At 62.4% G+C, this 18341-nt stretch overlaps 6 protein-coding genes across 6 annotated transcripts; 3 read left to right on the top strand and 3 right to left on the bottom strand.

Moving 5' to 3' along the window:
- Positions 1–372: 372 nt before the first annotated feature.
- VTJ83DRAFT_597 (uncharacterized protein) lies at positions 373–2241 on the bottom strand (the record flags this gene model as incomplete). Its single annotated transcript, XM_071012628.1, has 1 exon — positions 373–2241. The coding sequence occupies one exon, from the start codon at positions 2239–2241 to the stop codon at positions 373–375; it is 1869 nt and encodes a 622-aa protein (XP_070869950.1).
- Positions 2242–2773: 532 nt separating this feature from the next.
- On the bottom strand, positions 2774–3679 carry VTJ83DRAFT_596 (uncharacterized protein; the record flags this gene model as incomplete). Its single annotated transcript, XM_071012617.1, has 3 exons — positions 2774–3073; positions 3154–3443; positions 3520–3679. 3 exons carry the CDS (start codon positions 3677–3679, stop codon positions 2774–2776), a joined length of 750 nt encoding a protein of 249 aa, XP_070869949.1.
- Positions 3680–4928: 1249 nt separating this feature from the next.
- Positions 4929–7386, top strand: VTJ83DRAFT_595 (uncharacterized protein; the record flags this gene model as incomplete). Its single annotated transcript, XM_071012606.1, has 2 exons — positions 4929–6092; positions 6157–7386. The coding sequence occupies 2 exons, from the start codon at positions 4929–4931 to the stop codon at positions 7384–7386; spliced, it is 2394 nt and encodes a 797-aa protein (XP_070869948.1).
- An 879-nt stretch (positions 7387–8265) lies between these two features.
- On the top strand, positions 8266–9573 carry VTJ83DRAFT_594 (uncharacterized protein; the record flags this gene model as incomplete). The annotated part of the gene is made up of 2 exons (XM_071012595.1): positions 8266–8659; positions 8810–9573. 2 exons carry the CDS (start codon positions 8266–8268, stop codon positions 9571–9573), a joined length of 1158 nt encoding a protein of 385 aa, XP_070869947.1.
- Positions 9574–12296: 2723 nt separating this feature from the next.
- On the top strand, positions 12297–14549 carry VTJ83DRAFT_593 (uncharacterized protein; the record flags this gene model as incomplete). The annotated part of the gene is made up of 4 exons (XM_071012584.1): positions 12297–12538; positions 12682–13061; positions 13139–14173; positions 14242–14549. The coding sequence occupies 4 exons, from the start codon at positions 12297–12299 to the stop codon at positions 14547–14549; spliced, it is 1965 nt and encodes a 654-aa protein (XP_070869946.1).
- Positions 14550–16127: 1578 nt separating this feature from the next.
- VTJ83DRAFT_592 (uncharacterized protein) lies at positions 16128–18191 on the bottom strand (the record flags this gene model as incomplete). Its single annotated transcript, XM_071012573.1, has 1 exon — positions 16128–18191. One exon carries the CDS (start codon positions 18189–18191, stop codon positions 16128–16130), a length of 2064 nt encoding a protein of 687 aa, XP_070869945.1.
- Between the last annotated feature and the right edge of the window lie 150 nt (positions 18192–18341).

Here is an 18341-nt window from a genome sequence, read left to right as displayed (position 1 = left end):
AGCCGTGTAGAATCCACAGGCTCTCGCTACGGCTCACACTAATGTCTGTGATCTCATGGGTGCTATCAGGCTGGGCGTCCACCCCCCCCCCCCCCCCCCCCCCCTCAGAAGGTTCGTAGGGCAAGGAAAACTGGCCGGGTACGCGGAGAAGAGGGAGCGTCTGTCAGAGATGGACATGCTGGGTCACAAACCTGCGTGGTGCTGGATCATACGAAACAAGCGAGAAATGGGACATGACTTGGATATCTACTGGGAATCCGCCTTTTTTCCAAACCAACCGATGACGACGACGACGACGACGGCGATGATGATGATGATGATGACAACACCCCTAACACTCCCATCTGACGACCCGCATGCACACCGCCCAACTCACCCCCGGACCTCCCACAACCGTATCTTGCCCACATCGTTCCCCACCGCAAGCACGTCGCCACCGGCGCTGAAGGCGACCGCTGTAACCCGTCCCAGCGGCGTCTGCTCGGTGGGCCAGTTGCGGTACACGGTGCAGCTGGGCAGGTGCACCAGGCGCAGGGCATCCTTCTTGTGCTGGCTCGCAAACGCCATCAGCTGGCCGTCGGGCGAGAAGGCCACGGCCGAGATGGCCGTCGTCAGCTGCTCGAGGACCCGCCGCGGCTCGGGAAGGGCCTTGATCTCCACCTCGGCCTTGCTTGCCCCCTTGCCCGCGCCGGCGGGCTTCGCCTTGTCGCCTTCGTCCTTGCCGGCCCCTGCCCCTGGCTTGGACCTGATGACGAGCTCGTTCCGATCGTACAGGTTCACGATGCCGCTGTTGGAGCCGACCGCGACCCAGCGGTCGCCGCCAATCTCGGACGGCCCGCCGCGGCCGCCCATGGCGACGACGGTGCCGCCGATGGAGCCGTCGTCGCGCCAGATCCCGACCGCGCGGCGCGCCGCGACGCTCCACTCGGTGACGCGCCCGTCCTTGCCGGCGATGGTCAGGCCGTTGCCGTCGCTCCACCACGCAAAGTCCGACACGCCGCCGCGCCCGTCGATGCGGGCCTGGGCGATCCACTGCATGGTGGCCGCGCTGAGCAGGTTGAGCATGCCGCCGCCCTTCTTGTCCGAGGCGGCCACGGCGATGTAGCGCCCGCACGGGCTGGGCCGGAGGCGCTCCATGGTGCGGTGCTCGCGCTGGTGGCCGTGGATGCGCGCGACCTTGGTGACGACGCCCGAGGCGAGGTTCCAGGTGTGGAAGTAGCGGCGGCGGCCGGCGAAGACGATCTCGGCGCCCTCCGGGCCGACGAAGGCGGCGCGGCGAACGTCGGTGCGGCGGACCTGGACCGAGGTGAGGGCGGGGTTCGGGGTCGGGTAGGCCGAGGCGTCGATGTGGTGCAGGAACATGACGGAGGAGGTGCTGGCTGAGAGGAGGATGGGGCGGCGCGGGTGGAAGGCAAGGGTCGAGACGGCGGCCCGGTGCGTGTCGGGGATGTCGCGGGTGCGCTGGATGTCGATGGTCTCGGGGCGGAGCTTGCGGCGCTTGCGCGAGCTATCCGAGCCGGCGGCGGCGAACGAGCTGGCGTCGCGGAGGAAGGCGTCGAGCGGAGACGGGCCGTCGATGCTCTCGGCGTCGCTGTCGACCTCCACGTCCGAATCCGCGGACGAGCCGTCCGACGCGGCCGAGGAGCGTCTCCTCCGCTTTGTGCCGGTGCCCTTGGCCCATTCCGGCTGGGGATACAGGCGCAGATATTGTTGCCGCAACCGGCGGACGTACTCGGTACCCGTGACCACATCCTCGGCCTCGGTCTGCCTCAGCTTGCGCAAGCGGGTGGCCCCGGCCAGCGAGACGGCGAGGCGCTCGTCGTCGCTGTCTTGCCACGCGGGAGCCTCCTCCTCGGCTTCTTGCAAGGCCTGCTTTGGCAATTCGGCCTCGTCCTCATCCGTCGACTCTCCGGCGTCGAGGGTGAAAAGCTCCGAATCCGCGAGGTGCTCGAGGCCGGTGGACTTGTCATCGCCGCCGCCGCCGGCCTTTACGAGGGCCTGGGCGTCGGCGACGGCAGGAAGAAAGTCGTCGCGAAAGAGCTGCTCCCTAAATGTCTCCTTTTTCCCCAGCACGAGCCGCTCGAGCTCCTCCTCGTCAGAGTCCTTCTCGAGAAAGGCCGTGTTCCTCCTCTCGTCCTCGTCCTCGTCGTCGGATGAGAAGGCGGCATCCTCGTCGAAATCGGCGAACGAATCCTCATCGGAGGAAATGTCCTCCTCTTTTTGCTGTTTGCGCCTCGACATGGCTATGGTGTCGGTTGGGTGTAGGATGGGTGACGTGTTTTGGGAAGAAGGCGACAGAGCCAGAAGGTCAGGTCCGGTCCAAGCCTCTGTGGCATCCAATGTCTTGCGGTTGGGAACTTTTTTTCCTGTCCGCCCGCAGCCTTGCAGATCGGAAGCGCCAAGCGCCCCACATTGGTGGGGCATCCATTTGGTTGGACCGTCAGGTCGCCTCAGCCTCGCTCGCTCGTCTCGCCACACTCACTTACACAGCACAGCAGTCCAAGTCATTGCAGAGCAACAAGCCATGATGTTGTGGCATGTATTACGGACAGCCATATGCTATCTGATTTGGCCAATATCTCCCGTCTTTTTACCATTCGTGCACCTGAGAGCTCACTGTCTCGGTGCGTCGGGAAACCCGAGAAAAGTGAACGTTAATAGGTAACCACCGGAGCAGAAACAAAGACTCAATCAAGTCTTTGTCTCTGCTTCTCTACTCACAAGAAAAGATACAAACTGTGACCAAGCACACCCCCATATTTCTGTTCAGGTTTTACAAATACATCATCCACCCCAAAGCCAGCCCTGCCGCCGCCCACCCCAGGCCCGCTCTCCGGGTCGCCGCACCGTTCAGCACCGTCTCCACGACGGTGGCATCCCCCGGCGCAAACAAGATGCCCACGGTCTCGTCGGACGAGGCGGCGATTTCTTCAGGAGTGAGCAGGTCGTTGTCCAGCTCGTCGCACGGCGGCCGGGTGAGGCTCGGGGGGATGCTGTTGGTGACCGAGATGGGCAGGTCGAAAACGGTGTAGTGATCCTGCCCGTTGAGGCGGAAGGATTGCCGGATCGACACCTTTATTTGTTTTGTTCGCATCAACGCAGGCTCGGGGAACGGATGAGAAATAAAAAAAAGAAGGGAAAAAAAACACATACGTTGTACGTCCCGCGATCCTTATTGTCAGCCTGCACGCCATCGCCAGCGAGACAGGCCGGCCACACCCACTTGACGTGCTTGACAGTGCTGCCGGGCTCCTGCTCCATGATGTTGCCCAGGGCGTCACCGAGGAGCGAGGCGGTGCCGTTCGTGATGGTGAAGTTTCGCCCCGCGTCGTAGCTGGAAAGGAAGATATCGATCTTGTGGATCATGCTGGGGCTGTCTTCGGGGTAGGGGGGCAGGGGCAGGCGGCCGTTGGCCGTGACGTCCAGCGCCACCTCGATGAACTCTGGGAGGAGAATGCATGAGCCGGCGGCGTCGACCATCGGACGAAGGAGGAGATGGATGACTATATGACTACCCACCTCCGCCGAGAGGAGTGCCCGGCTGAGGGGCGTTTACGATGACGAGGCCGGGCGTGAATATTTGCCCATTGGCAATGGTGAACGACTGGGCGGACGTCGTTCCCGCTGCCAGCAGAATCGCCGCGATGGCCGAGGCCGTGAGAGACCGGGAGCTTCCCATGTTGCCGAGTCTCGATTCGGTACGTTTACCAAGAAGGAAACGCGACCAGGAAAGAAAGATGTCCCTTGAACGAAGGCAAGCCAAAACGATGGTGGAGGGGCACACTGCTACTCCAAGGTTTCTAGAAGCATTCACGTCAAGGAAGAAAAAAAATAGGGCCAGCAGGCATGTTATCGAACGGGAGGCCGTTGGCTAACATTACGCAGGGCGAAAGAAAAGTTCATAACAAGCCGAGATGAGAGGGAACGGGCTAATGAGGGGCTAGGTTCGCTTGCGGACCCTGCGTCCGAGGGAGACGGTGGGCGGAAACAGACCTTGGGGCCTGGTTTTTTGCTGTTGCTGTCCGCAGCCCAGGTTCCGGGGGCTCCTGCGCACCGCAGGTGGCTAGCAATGGGATTCCGGTTTCCGGGTTGGGTCAACCTCGAGCATGAATGATTGGCATTCAGCGACAACAAGAACCGCAGAAACATCAGGGCGTGGGGGGGCGGGGGGTCACACGCTGTCAAGAGGCGTTGGCGACGAGCTCGAAGGGTCTGGGGCAGGTTTCAGATGGAAAGGGGGCTCCCGAGAGCTTGGCTCAGGGGGTGAAGGGGGGGGTGAACGCGGGCCGCAACGGTTGCACGTCCGAAGTTCCGGCCACCCCTGCTCGTCCATGGAAACGCATCTGAAGGAACTGGGCAGCCGGGCTGCATCGGTCAGAGCATAGGTTGGTTGGTATGCTTGTTGTTCAACATGGCGAAACGTCCAGGTAGATATTAGTTATGATGAGACTGGACTGAGTGAAAGGTTACAATTAGGTCTGCAGAAGAGCTGAAGCTGGGGCGGAAATGAGTCCAGGCCCCACACAACCTCGAGAGGCCCCCCCCCCCCTTGATCTGTGATTGGCCCATCTGGCCCGTTTGGAGAGGTGGGAGGAGGGTTAGGGTTCAGATTCAGCGTTCCAGATATGGAAACCATCCTTTCACAACTCTTGCATTGCTGGTTCAAGCCGTCGGCTCAACTCCAAGCCAGGCGTGGGCTGACGTTTACACAGTTCGGTCCAATGTCAGCCACGCATCTTGAGATCTCCAACTTTCGAGAGCGACAGAGTCTAGCTGTGTGATTGTTGCGTCTCAGTCTCAGGATACAACCATCTCGGGAACCCGAGTGACCGAGTGACGCTGCAGCGGTTGGGGCAGCAGCGGGAAGATTGGTCAGCTTTCCCTTCTGTTGATCGGCAAGCCCCTGTAAACACCAACCCACGTCCCCCATGGCACCGCTCCTCGCCCTCTCGCGGGCGCGGGGCTTTGGCCTCGTCTCCAGACCCCTCCTCCGCCGCTGTCTCTCCTCGGCGTCCCCGGGGGCTTCATGTCTCCTTCGCATCTCCCCCGAGGTCGCCAACGCCATCGCCGCGAACAAGCCCGTCGTGGCCCTCGAATCCACCATCTACACCCATGGCGCTTTGGGTTCCGACCTGCAGCTCGAGTCCATCGTGCGCGCTCACGGCGCCGTCCCCGCCGTGTGCGGCATCCTCGCCGGCGTGCCCACCGTCGGCCTGACCCCGCCCGAGGTTGACCGCATGATCCGCGAGGGCGCGAGCAAGGCCTCCCGCCGGGACTTGGCCCTCCTCGCCGCCGGTGGCCTGCTGGCCACCGAAGGCGGCGCGGCCCGCCACGGCGGCACCACCATCTCGGGCACCATGCTCCTGGCCCGCCTGGCCGGCATCCGCGTCTTTGGCACCGGCGGTCTTGGCGGGGTGCATCGGGGTGGCGAGGTGTCGATGGACGTGTCGGCCGATCTGACCGAGCTGGGGCGCACCCGCGTTGCCGTTGTGAGCAGCGGGTGCAAGGGCTTTTTGGATATCGCCCGTACCCTGGAGTACCTCGAGACCCAAGGCGCCCTGGTGGCAACCTTTGCGGATGGCGCCCCGGAGGGAACCCCGGTGGATTTCCCGGCCTTCTGGGCCAGGGAGAGCGGCGTGCGCAGCCCGGCGACCGTCCGGGACGAGCGGGAGGCCGCCGCCATGATCCTGGCCCAGGAACGCCTGGGCGTCGAGTCCGGGCTGCTGTTTGCGAACCCCATCCCGGAGGAGCATGCCATTCCGAGGGTCGAGATGGAGGCGGCCATCGAGACGGCCGTGCGAGAAGCCGCAGAGAAGGGCTTCACGGGCAACGCCAACACGCCCTACATCCTCAAGAGGATCCGAGAGCTGACCGACGAGAGAAGCGTGGCGGCGAACAAGGCCCTCGTGCAGGCCAACGTTGCCCGTGCGGCCAAGATCGCCGTCGAGCTGGCCAAGATGCTGGAGGGCGCGCCCGTCACGCCCGTCGCGACGAACGCGAGACGGCCTGGCCATACGCCATTGCCCACCTCCACCCCTCCATGGAGGGCGCAGCCGTCCCATGTCAGGACCGAGCCCGAGTCCCGCGCGCCGGTAAGACGTTGGAAGCGTTCGCCACGCACATTCACGCCGGCACATTTCTAACAGCGCTACGCAGGCCCACCGTTCGGTAGACGTTCTCGTGGCAGGCTCCGTCGCTCTCGACCTGAGCTGCGACTTTGTTGGCGGCGTATCGCCGGGCAAGGGCAAGCTCGTGTCGCCGGTGCCTCACACGTCCAACCCGGCGGCCATCAGCCAGTCGGTAGGCGGCGTCGGACATAACATTGCCCTCGCGGCCCACCGGGTCAGCGACGAGGGAAAAGTGCGCCTCTGCAGCGTGGTCGGCGATGACATCGCCGGCTCCACCATCCTTACGGCCCTCCAGGAGCACGGCCTCGACACGTCGTGCATCCGCCGGCTCGGCCACGAGTACCCGTCGACCCGCACGGCGCAGTACGTGGCCGTCAACGACGCGCACAAGAACCTCGTGCTGGCCATGGCGGACATGGCCATCTTCTCGGCGCACTCGTTCCCAACCTACTGGACCTCGGCCGTCGCCGCATCCAAGCCGAAATGGCTCGTCGTCGACGCCAACTGGTCCGGCCACGACATCCAGACCTGGATCCACGCCGGCCGCGCCCACGGCGCCCGCGTCGCCTTCGAGCCCGTCTCGGCCGCCAAATCGCAGCGTCTGTTCCCGCCGCTCCAGAAGCACGCCGCCCACGCCCCGCCGCTGGCCGTCTGGCCGCACCCCAGCGTCGACCTGTGCACGCCGAACCAGCACGAGCTGAGCGCCATGTACGAGGCGGCCCGGGAGCACGGCTACCTGGAGCACCACCTGCCGTGGTTCAACGTGCTCGACGCCTTTGGCATCACGCGCGGCGCCCGCGACCGCTTCGTCGACATCTCGTCGGCCGCCCTGGCCGACGCGGGCATCCCGCAGCAGACGGTCAGCCTGCTGCCGTACATCCCGACCATCATCACCAAGCTGGGCGCCAACGGCGCGCTCTTGACCGCCCTCTTGGCGCCCGACGACCCGCGGCTTCACGATCCGGACCACGCCCGCTACGTCGTCAGCCGCAGCAGCAACAGCAGCAGCAGCGTCGGCGGGGTTTACATGCGGCTGTTCCCGGCGGTCGAGCGCGTTGCCGACGTGGTGTCGGTCAACGGCATCGGAGACACCTTCACGGGCGTGCTGGTCGCGGGCCTGGCCATGGGCGGCAAGGTCGAGAACCTCATCGACGTGGCCCAGCGGGCGGCGGTGCTCACGCTGAGGAGCAAGGAGGGCGTGAGCGTCGAGGTGAGCGGCTTGAGGCGGCACGTAAGGAGGGCAGCCGAGCAGAAGTGAAGAGGCAGGTCCTCGAGAGGCATGCACACGCAGTCCGCACCCCGTTGCCTCACATGCTTTGAGCCAAGGGAACAGGGGGGGAGGGTCTAGCTACGTAGCGCCGTTCTCCTGGCTGTGGAGCGCTAACGGAATCCAACTACCGGTAACGTCTCCAAACCGCCGGAAATCTGGGGCCATAGGGGGGTTCTAGTTCGTATCATGAGACACGACGTCAACCTCCTTGTGTGGTTTTGCCCGCGACTTGGCGTGCCTTGCCCGGAAATGGGAACTTGATCGCCCATGGAAGCCAGCCAGGGAACCCAATCCAGGCCTTGACACACGCGCACACACACACACGCACCCACGCACACACGCACACCGGCGCCTTGCCCGATCAAGGGATCCCCGATGGAATGCTGAGAAGATGCAGCTTTCCCCGCATCCAAAACCACCCCAGACAACCTCGGCAGCGATTCACATGAGGAGATCCTCCCCCCGCACATCCCCTGGATCGCTTGCTGCTTGGCACGTACACAGTACATGTGCTGCAACGTACCATCACTAAGCACCTCGTTTAAAGAAGGAAAGCCATTCCGTCGTACATTTGTACATAGGTGATTATGACCGCCGAGTTCTGCTCTGTGTCGACGCTTCTGGGAACCACATCGCGCGCTCTGGTCGTCGGGTACCGTACCTAAGCGGCGACAGCACACAGAAGACGCTTGCCTACTTGTCTACTTGCCTACCTCCCTTACAATCCCCACCTGACCGACCTGGTTTACTTACCTACCTACCTACCTGCCTGCCTGCCTGCCTGACCTACCTCGGGCTTGTTGGTCAGAGCGAAGCCATTTTCCGAATCCATCCCTTTTCATAACGTTGCTGATCGCCTCTCCAACCATGCCGTTCCACAACGGGTGGCTTCCCCGCGAGGGCTTCAAGGCCGACACGGCCCTCCGCATCATCCAAAAGACGGCGCTCAACCCGGGCGTGCTGCTCCCCCTGTTGCTCCTGACGCGCTTCACCAAGCAGGGCCAGGACTGGGCGGTGCTGCACCCGCTGGCGCACTCGCGCCTGCGCAAGCTGCTCGTGTTTGGCGTCGCCCGCTGGGTCAGCAACTACCTCTCGCGGCGCGTGCTGAACAACTGGGTCAGCGACACGTACGACTGGTCCCGCGAGATCGTGCTGATCACGGGCGGCGCGGGCGGCATCGGCGGGGAGATGGTCAAGCTGTTTGCGGAGAAGGGCATCAAGGTGGTGGTGCTGGATATCCAGCCTTTGTCGTATCCGGCGGGTGCGTCTTTTTTTTCTTCTTCCAGCTTCCACTCAAACCACCCCTCCCCTCCCTCCCTCGTGCCTGTCCGGAGGAGCGCTCTTCTACCCCCTCTTTAAAAAAATCCGATAGACTGACTGACTGATCCTTCTCTGGCTCTCCTTCCGGCAGGCCCCAACGTCCACTACTTCAAGTGCGATATCACCTCGCCCAAGACGCTCGCCCAGGTGGCGCGGGAGATCCGGCTGGCGGTGGGCGAGCCGACCGTGCTGATCAACAACGCGGGCGTGGTGGTGGGCCGGTCCGTCTTGGACCTGTCGGAGCGCGACGTGCGCTTCACGTTTGACGTCAACACGCTTGCGCACTACTGGACCGTCAAGGAGTTCCTGCCGGCCATGGTGGAGGCCAACCACGGCATGGTGGTGACGGTGGCGAGCGTGGCGGCGTGGGTGACGGTGCCCAACATGGTGGACTACGCGGCGTCCAAGGCGGCGGCGCACGCCTTCCACGAGGGGCTGGCGGCGGAGCTCAAGACGCGGTACGGCGCGCCCAAGGTGCGCACGGTGCTGGTCAACCAGGGCTACACGACGACGCCGCTGTTTGAGGGGTACCACAACGACAGCCCGTTCCTCATGCCGGCGCTGCACCCGGAGACGGTGGCCGAGGCGGTGGTGCGGCAGGTGCTCCGGGGCGAGTCGGCGCACCTGGTGCTGCCGGCCATGGGCAACACCATGTCGTGGCTGTCGGGCATGCCGCACTGGTACCAGAGCCGGCTGCGGAGCAAGAACGTGACCATCATGGAGCGCTTCCGCGGGAGGAAGGTGGTCAAGGATGTGGATAGGTTTTACGAGGAGAAGGAGAAGGCGGAGCAGGCGGCGGAGGCGGCGGCGGCGGCGGCGGGGGTTGGGGCGAGCACCGTGCTCGTGGAGAAATGACGAAAAGGAGGAGCAGGAGGAGGGAGTCGGTCCCTTGGATTTTGGATTTCCAAAGCTGTTGTGTTGTTGTTGTTATTGTGGGATGTTGGGCTGCCATATCGTTTTTCTTGTCATGTGTTCTTTTCCTCCCTTCTTGCGGTCGATCTCTTCTTTCTTTCTTGGGTCCCCGTGCCATGTCTCCCGTTACCTGATGGGATGTATGGGTGTCCTCCGTACTGCGTATGGATGTATTTTTGTATGGATGTGTGTGTGTGTGTGTGTGTGTGTGTGTGTGTGTGTGTGTGTGTGTGTGTGTGTGTGTGTGTGTGCGTGCGTGGTACCTGAGTCAGCGTCGTTGGACGTGTGTGCTCTCCCTCCCCCCATCCCAGACGTTTGGGAGACATTGCAACCTTTTCCACGTGGGTACGAAGCACTGCGGCATGCATCAACATTTCCATAGCACCTCACCTTACCTCTCTCTCTCTCTCTCGTTTCCTCTCAGGCGTTCGCGTTAGGTGGTGTTGCATTCGGAGCTGCATTTGTGGTTAGCGTCCCCTCCTTTCGGATTTCTTGGACTCTCACCGATGGCTGCCGGCGTCTCCAAGAACCGGGTTTCTGGTGGTTGGGTTGTCGTGGTGTCGCGACGTCGCGGCGTCGCGGTGTCAGGTCCATGTCCATCCCTCTCACTTGGAAGTGAAGAGAGAATGCACCCAGTAAAAACGTCAACGTTTCACGCAGGATAGGGAATGGATCCAATGTTTCCCATCAAGCGTCGATTTTTTTTTTTGTTGTTGATCGGGTTCAGTTTCGGGTCCCCCGTCTGGCGGCCGGGGACGGAACCGCCAAGGGCCGCGGAAAAGTGGAAACGTTGGTAGCCGAAACGGGCGGAGGCGCACGGGCTGCAGACATGGCGCCAGCGAGGCCCGAGCTTCTTAACGTGCATCGACTGAGGAAGGTCGCGGGCTCGGGTTCTGCTGTGGTCGGCTCATGTTTGACAAGACGCAGGCGGTAGGCGGCAGACCAATCGCGCCTGGCCGATTGGGAGGGAAGTGAGCAAAGGTGGAGGCGAGCAGCAAAACCCACATGGAAATCAGATCATGCCCGGAGTGGAATCAGCCCACTTGGGTTCCGGCTGACTGCCTTTTTTGCGAGATTTGGAACGTTTGCAGCGCTCAAGGCAAATGGCACTCGCCCTGTCGCTCTGCCGCCGTGCCGATTTTCGTTTGGCCCACGCCCGCCAAAACCCACCCAACCCGCCAATCCAACCCATGACATCGGCCCCGTCCCCACCTCCTCCACACCCGACCTCGTCCTATCGCTTCTCTCACTGTTGCCATCTCTCCATCGCTGTGTGTACGCAGTACATACATACAGCGCAGGTGTCAGGTACCGTACCTCCAAGGTATCTCTACCTACCTCTGGTACCTACCTGACCTTACCTACCACCTTGAGTTACCTTGCAAGACCTTACCTTACCGACCGTTTGCCTGCTTTTTTCCCCCTTCTTTGTTTGACTTGGCCTTCATGTGCCCCTTTCACCGCCAATCTGGCTTCCTTTGAAGCCCACTGTACATGTACACAGTACGCTGCTGTCAGTCAACTTGTCCTTGTCCTTGTCCTCCTCACCCATCCCATGTTCACGTGTTGTTGATGGAAGGGCCCTGAGAGGGGGGGGCCATCCGTTCTCGCCGCAGACCTGGACCCAGGGGTGACCTGATCGAGCCTCGCAACCCTCTCAACCCTCCTCCATCTCAACACGGGCAGCTTTCCATCCGGATCAAAAAGACCAGCAATCTGGAAACCACAGTACCTACCTCCCTGAGGTACGCCGGAGCAACGACACTAACACGAAAACCACCGGGAACGGAGCAGTGGAACCCCCCGTCGAAACACACAGCGCCCGGATTTTGTCGTTGCTACCTTGGGCTGCCCCCTCCTCTTCACCCCCCCCCCCCCCCCAGCAACAGCAACAGGACGAGGCTTGCAGATCCCCGTCACACCAAGAGTCCCTGTTTCCGTCAGTGGTCCCTGGTCAGTGGTCAGTAATCTCTCCATCTTTTTGACACCATTGATTGCAGGTTCACCTTTTTTTTTTTCCTTTTTGTTCCTCTCACACTCGTATTCCAACTCCTTGGGTGCGACGACACAAGCACTGCCAAACCCTGATACTTTGTTTTCTTCTGCCTCTCCCTGACCTTGCCACGGGCGGTCCACAGTCCCCCATTCCACCCATTTAGTATTGGCTTCGGGGACTCTTCAATCTTTGCTGGCCACTTGCACACACACACAAACACACATAACACACACAACGTACACGCGCCGGGTGCAGGGCCTACCTACCTACCGAGCCGGCCCTGTCTTTGACCTGATCTGACCTGAACCGAGATACAAAAGGCGAACCACCAATCCGCGAGCGCCTCGAAAACCGTTTGGTCCTCGCCTGCGCCTTTCAACCTCCCTCCCCCACCAATCCCGGCATCCAGACCTGGGGGAATCCGCTGCCGATATTCCCTACCTTGCCCAGCCCTTTTGCGCCTGGCCAACTCGGCGAGGACACACACCACCCGCCGCCTCTCCCCCTCCCCCTCCCCCTCCCCTTCCTCTTCCGGTGCATGGTGACGGCCTGCCGCTCTGTGTCCTGGAGTTGAGATTGGAAGGGAACCTTCTTCTCGTTCCATTTTTCCTGCCCGACCCCTCCGCGGGCTCCCGCGCGCAAACGGGGCACGCCACAACACCCGTCAACCATGGCGCCGGCGGCTGTTCTCGACAAGCCCTCCGAGGACCGGATGAGCGAGGACCGCATGGAGACGTCCGAGTGTGTCGACCGCCTGACGCTGCTGCGCAGCATGCCCGAGGCGCCCCTGGAATGCCAGGTTTGCGTCGTCGGTGCCGGGCCAGCCGGCTTGATGCTGGCATGCAACCTCGGGCGCTACGGAATCAAGGTGGAAGTCGTGGATGACAGGGCAGACCAGACGCCGGTGGGAAGGCAAGTCAAGTCCAATTAAATACCCTTCTCCGGGGTTTTCTTTTCTTTCTTCTTTGATCGGCGGAGAGACCAAAGAAGGCCGCTTAGGGGTGCCGAGTGAGACCAGAGGCAGCCTTCTGACCAGACCACGTGTTGCTTTGCAGGGCCGATGGGTTACAACCAAAAACGATCGAGACCTTTCGCCAGATGCGCCTGGCCGACCCGTTATTACAACGAGGAGTCCGCGTCTACGACATCTCGTTCTGGCGCAGCACCCCCGACGAACCCCTCCACCGGCTCGGCCGCGAAGTCCATTACCCGCCCGTCATCGACGTGCTCGACCCTTACATCCTGCTGGTGCACCAGGGCATGGTCGAGAGCTTGTTCATCGAGGACCTGAGGAAGCGCGGCATCGAGGTGCGCAGGAACACGGCCTTCGACTCGTACAGCGTCTGCGACAACCGGGGAGGTCCGCTCCAGATCAACTGCCGCACCAACGTTACGCAGGACCGCAAGACCATCCTCACGCAATATCTCGTTGGCTGTGGGTATCCGGGGGTTTCAACTCCAGACTGCCGGGGCGCAAGAGAAGAAAACCGGGACGGCTGACAGTCTTCGCAGGCGATGGCGCCCACTCCAAGGTCCGGAAGAGCATCCCTGACGCGAAGCCCGTCGGCATGTCGCAACCTTCGGTCTGGGGCGTGCTCGACGGCGAGCTCGACACCGACTTCCCCGACATTTGGTCCAAGACGCTCGTCTACTCTCAGGAGCACGGCTCCATCCTCATCATCCCGCGCGAGCGCAACATGACGCGCTTCTACATCGAGCTCAAGAGCGGGCCCAAGGGCGACCGGAGCCAGCTGGGCCAGGAGTTCGTCATGCAGCGCGCCAAGGAGATCATGGCCCCCTACCGCGTCGGCTGGAAGTACATTGAGTGGTTCGGCCGCTACCAGATCGGCCAGCGCGTCGCCAACCGCTTCTGCGACAACCACCTGCGCGCCTTCTTGGCCGGCGACGCCAGCCACACGCACTCGCCCAAGGCCGCCCAGGGCATGAACACGTCCATGCACGACGCCTGGAACCTCTGCTGGAAGCTCAACCTCGCCGTCCGCGGCCTCGCCAAGCCCGCCTTGCTAGAGAGCTACGAGGAGGAGCGGAGGAAGATCGCCCTCGACCTGGTCAACTTCGACTACGAACACGCCAACCAGATCGCCGGCGGCGACGCCGTCGCCCTCGCCGAAAACTTCAAGACGAACGTGCGCTTCATCTCGGGCATCGGCGCCGAGTACGGCGAGAACGCCGTCAACATGATGGAGGACCAGTCGTGGGTCATGGGCGAAGCCAAGCCGGGCTGCCTGCTGCCGCCCGCCAAGGTGACGCGCTACCTCGACTCGAACCCCGTCGACATCCAGCTCGACATCCCCATGCTCGGCCAGTTCCGCATTTACCTTCTCATGTGGGACGTGCACCAGTCCCGCATCTTCCTCGACACCTTTGTCCAGGCCATCGCCTCCCCCGACGCCCTGGTCAGCCGCCTCTCGGCCGCGGCGAGCATCTCGTACGCCAAGCAGCCCCGCGCCCCGGCTCCCGAGGACATCTACCTCCGTCCCGAGCGCTACACGGCCGTCAGCCACCTGTTTACCTTTGCTCTCATCAGTACGTCTCCATCTCCGTTCCCCTTCCGATCCGCTAACGCTGGCTAACTCGCGCCACCCTTGGTGTAGCCACCATGCCCAAATCCGAGATCGAAATCACGGACCTGCCGCCGCTCCTCCAGGACAGCCGCTGGACCGTCTACCTGGACGACATTCCCGAGCAGGATACGCGCGGCGCCCTCTGTACCAACAAGTGGCTCGGCAGCCTGGGGCCGGGCGAGGTGGCCATTGTCAACGTGAGGCCGGACGGCTACGTTGGTTCCATTGGCCGCTGGGACTCGAGCATCGACGACGCTGGCGAAGACGCCGCCCGTTGGCTGGATCGGTATTATGATCGGTTTTTGCAGGTGCCGCCTTTGGTCCAGACGTCGAGCTGAGGAGCCGAATCGAGTCGGCGGGTGTGATTGTATGATGCGAAGACGAAGACTGGTTGAACGAGGGGAGAAGAGGGGGGTGCCGTTGGATGAGACGGTTCCCAGAGATGGAGAAGAGCCAGGGGTGGGGGGGGGGGGTGTGATAATGATGGATGTGGTGAAAAGAGAGCGGAGGCGATGGAGGGATGGGGTCGGTCATATTAGACGGGAGCGGAACGCCATGGTGGCGTTTCCCCCTGGGCTCGGGCGGTTCCAGCACGTTTGCAAATCGTTTGAAAGGGGAAGCTAAATAAGAGAGAGCGGATGTGAAGCGGCGGGTAGCGAAGGGGAGGGGGGGTTGGTTTGTTTGACTTTTGGCGTTGAGCTGAGCTGCGGGTGGACATGAATGTGGGCAGGGCAGCGGAGGAAGACGGAAGATGGGACTGGGTATTATTCTTGTTTCGGTTCATGGCGTATGAAAGACGTCTATGTATACCTCGCTGCTCCTACCTTCCTGCCTTAGTTGCATGGTTTCTTTTTTTTTTTTTTTCTTTTTTTTTTTCCAGGGGCGAGTGTTTCTGGGGACCGGATGGGGGTCGGTTGGGTCGGAGGTGGGTTTTGAGGCTCGCGTCTTTGTTATTTTTTTTCTTTCTTGTCTTTCTTTTTTTTTTTTTTTTTTTTTTTGTTCTCTTCTTCTGGTCCCATGTCAGGCCACATCATGTCATGTCACCACTTTGTTCTTCTGCTCAGCTAGGCGCCCGGAGTTGAGTTTAGTTTCGATCTTGCTCATGCTGCTGCTGCTGCTGCGATGCGCTCAGGAATATCAGGCTTCGTTGGACTTTCAAATCATCTTTTCTGTTTGTGTTGTCGTGTATGCAGGGTATGGGTTTTGCTGCTCTAATACCTATTCACACACACACACATAGACACACACATACATCAAGCGCCAGGAAAGGGAGAGAAGAGGGAGGGTTTGTGGGTACAGCACCCCATTTGAATGCTCACCGGGTCTTGGGGCGTCCTTTTTCCCTTGCTTCACCGTGCATCTATGTATAGCTGAGCATGGGCGCTCTGGCATCACCAAAGTCTGTTTTCTGTGGCCGACAGGAAGAGGCTACCTGATGCCTGGGTAACAGGCCTGCTGTACGTGTCGTGCTCGCTGCGCCGAATTTGCCTGCTTGCCGCCCATGGGTCTTGCGGCCCATCGTTTCCCAACAGACTCTCTTTCGGTCCCTGCCAAACATCCACCCGCACAAGAAAAGGGACCCTCCTCCCGAGGGCTCGCATCTGCCCTGCTTGGGATCTGCGCTCCCCGAGGACCGTTGCTTGGCCCCCGTCCGGGATCCAAGCTGCCGAAACTCCCCTTCGTCGTGCTTGCGGTGATGCTCACGACACAATCGGATCTCCGATGTTGTGATAACACCTTGGCTCGTCGTGCTCCGCCACTAGGTAGCCATCATGGCCAAATATTTGACCGCCGTGGCCGTGACGGCGGCGGCGGCGGCAGTGGCATTCGCGATGACGGTGGTGGGAGGATGCTCTCCGCATTTCTCGGCTCGAGAGGCGGCGCATTCTGCGATGTGGTAGCCGGCGTTTCTCGCATCAGAACCGCACCACCGTGATTCTCCCTGCCTCGTCCTCTCCCACAACCCAGCGCTCGTCGCCGGCGATGTGGCCCTTGGCCACGAGCTCGTTCCACATGTCATCCGGAAGGTAGACCTCGCTGCTGCGGGCGGGAGCCTCCTTGGCCTTGCCGGAACGTCGCCGGGCGGCCTTTGCGGCGTCTTTGGCCTCGCCGGGCGGGGTGGCGCCCGTGACGGCGACCGTCGGGCGCATATGCACCGAGAGGGCCTCCAGCATGAAGCAGCGGCGGGCCGCGATGCGCACGCCGGCGGCGTAGTCGACCATCTCCGTGACCGTCAGGTACGGGAAGTCTTCGTGCCGCCAGCACGGAGCCCAGCCCGGCCACCGGGTCGGCGGTGCCGACGCGACGGAGGACGCGGGGGCGGCGGGTTCTCCGAAGGCCCAGGGCCAGCCGGCGGGGCCCGGAGCCGGCGGCGATCGCCGTCCAACGTCAGCGCCGCCGACGGCGGACGATGGGAGAGGCCCCGTGCCTGGCGCTGCGCCACCATGGGCGGCCGCCACGCGCTGGCAGAAGTTCATGTTGACATCGCCGTCGGCGCCGCATGAATCGACCCACACAGGACCGTAGACAGGGCCGTCGATGATGGCAAACAACGGGGGCGGCTTTGCGGCATGTCCAACGTCCGCATCGCCGGCGGGCGGAGGGGCCTTTTCTGGCGGCTCTCCTGTCGCGGTCGTGGTCATGGGGATCACCGGGATGCCAGTGCTCTGAACGAAGTGGACGCGGGGCGGGACGAGAGAGCTGTGCTGCCCGTCGGCCCAGCGATGCTCCTCTTCGATAAAGTAGACATTCTGGCCGTCCAGGGCGAGGTTCCTGAGCCGGGGGGTGGCACGCTGGCGGAGGCCGTAAAAGTCCAGATCCCGCCACGCCATGCGGCGTATGACTTGCGGCCCGGCTGTTGCCGTTTCCAGGGACCAGGTCCCCTGGGATTTTGCATCCGCGCTCAGAGGCGCGAGCTGACGCTCCGGGCCGGGCAGGTCGGCGGGCGTCGAAACCGTTCGCTCGAAGCCCGGGCGGCGGGCGCCGGTGGGATCTTCGGACGGGCGATACCGGCTTGGCGACGATATGTCCCACACGGCCAGCTGCTCGATGGGGTCGTCTTGGTAGAGCGACCGGTTGGGCTGCCAGAAGTAAACGGCGTAGTGAGTGGCCGTGTGGGCCGAAAAGAAGCGGTCGGAACGGTTCAGCGGCAGGCCGAGGAAGTGCAGCTTCCACTCGGAGCGGAACTCGACGGCCCAGGGGCTTCCCGCGGCGGCGGACCTGGGCGTTCGAAGAAGGTCGAAGGCGGTTGCGAAGTGCCGGTGGACCAGCTCACGGTCGTTGAGTTGGTGATGGGGCAATGCCTCGGCCCACTCGAAGATGAGCACGCCCTGGGCGAGCCTCACGCGGCGGATGTGCTTGGAGCGGACATCCCACGGCACCGGGACGCTGGCTCCCGAAGCCAGATCCACGACGCGATAGAAATGGCCGAGCGACGGAGCGCCGTCGGCGCCGTCCGCGGTCGCGGGATACACCAAGACTCCGTCCTCCTGGCTGTACCACCAAGCCGGGTCCGGATAGTGGAAGTCGGATATCTTTTCGTTGAGGCGCAGGAAGCGGTGCCAGGGAGCCACGGGCCAGAAAGAAAAGCCAAAAGAGCCGTCCCGACAGCTCGCGGGCATGTCGAGCTTCAGGACGTGGCGCGGCCGCCCCTTGTTCAGGTGATGGTACCGACGAGCCACGCGTGCAAAGAGGGCGGACCAGCTGGGAGACTCGTCGGCAAAGTCGACCAGCTCGGCCTCGAGGTTCCGGGGCCAGATCCCGGATGAGGAGATCGGGGAGGGGACGGAGGCGATGGCCGCGGCCATACGCAGCTCCCGGCAGCGTGGGAAGTTCCATCGCAGCAGCTGCTGTGAGACAAAGTCATCGGTGAAGGCGGCGTGCCATCGGCGACTGACGGCACGAAGGCGAACACAGTCGCGGGGAGAGAGGAGGAAGATGACCAGAAGGAAGAGGTCATGAGGCAAGCCGGCGATGTCCATGGCGGCGTTGTTGATGCATGGTGCGGTTGCGGGAAACGGGGTGAGGCGTATCTGCCTCGTCCAAGTGTTGATGTGCTGCCGGTTCGGCTGTGTAAGCCACCGAGGGGAGGCGAGGTATGTTGAAGTCGTGCCAGGTTAGGTGCTTAAGGC

The sequence above is a fragment of the Remersonia thermophila genome, chromosome 1 (genome assembly GCF_042764415.1).
Source record: "Remersonia thermophila strain ATCC 22073 chromosome 1, whole genome shotgun sequence".
Classification (NCBI taxonomy): domain Eukaryota; kingdom Fungi; phylum Ascomycota; class Sordariomycetes; order Sordariales; family Chaetomiaceae; genus Remersonia; species Remersonia thermophila.
The sequence above is the reverse complement of the archived record's forward strand: the minus strand, read 5'-3'. Positions and strand labels throughout refer to the sequence as shown.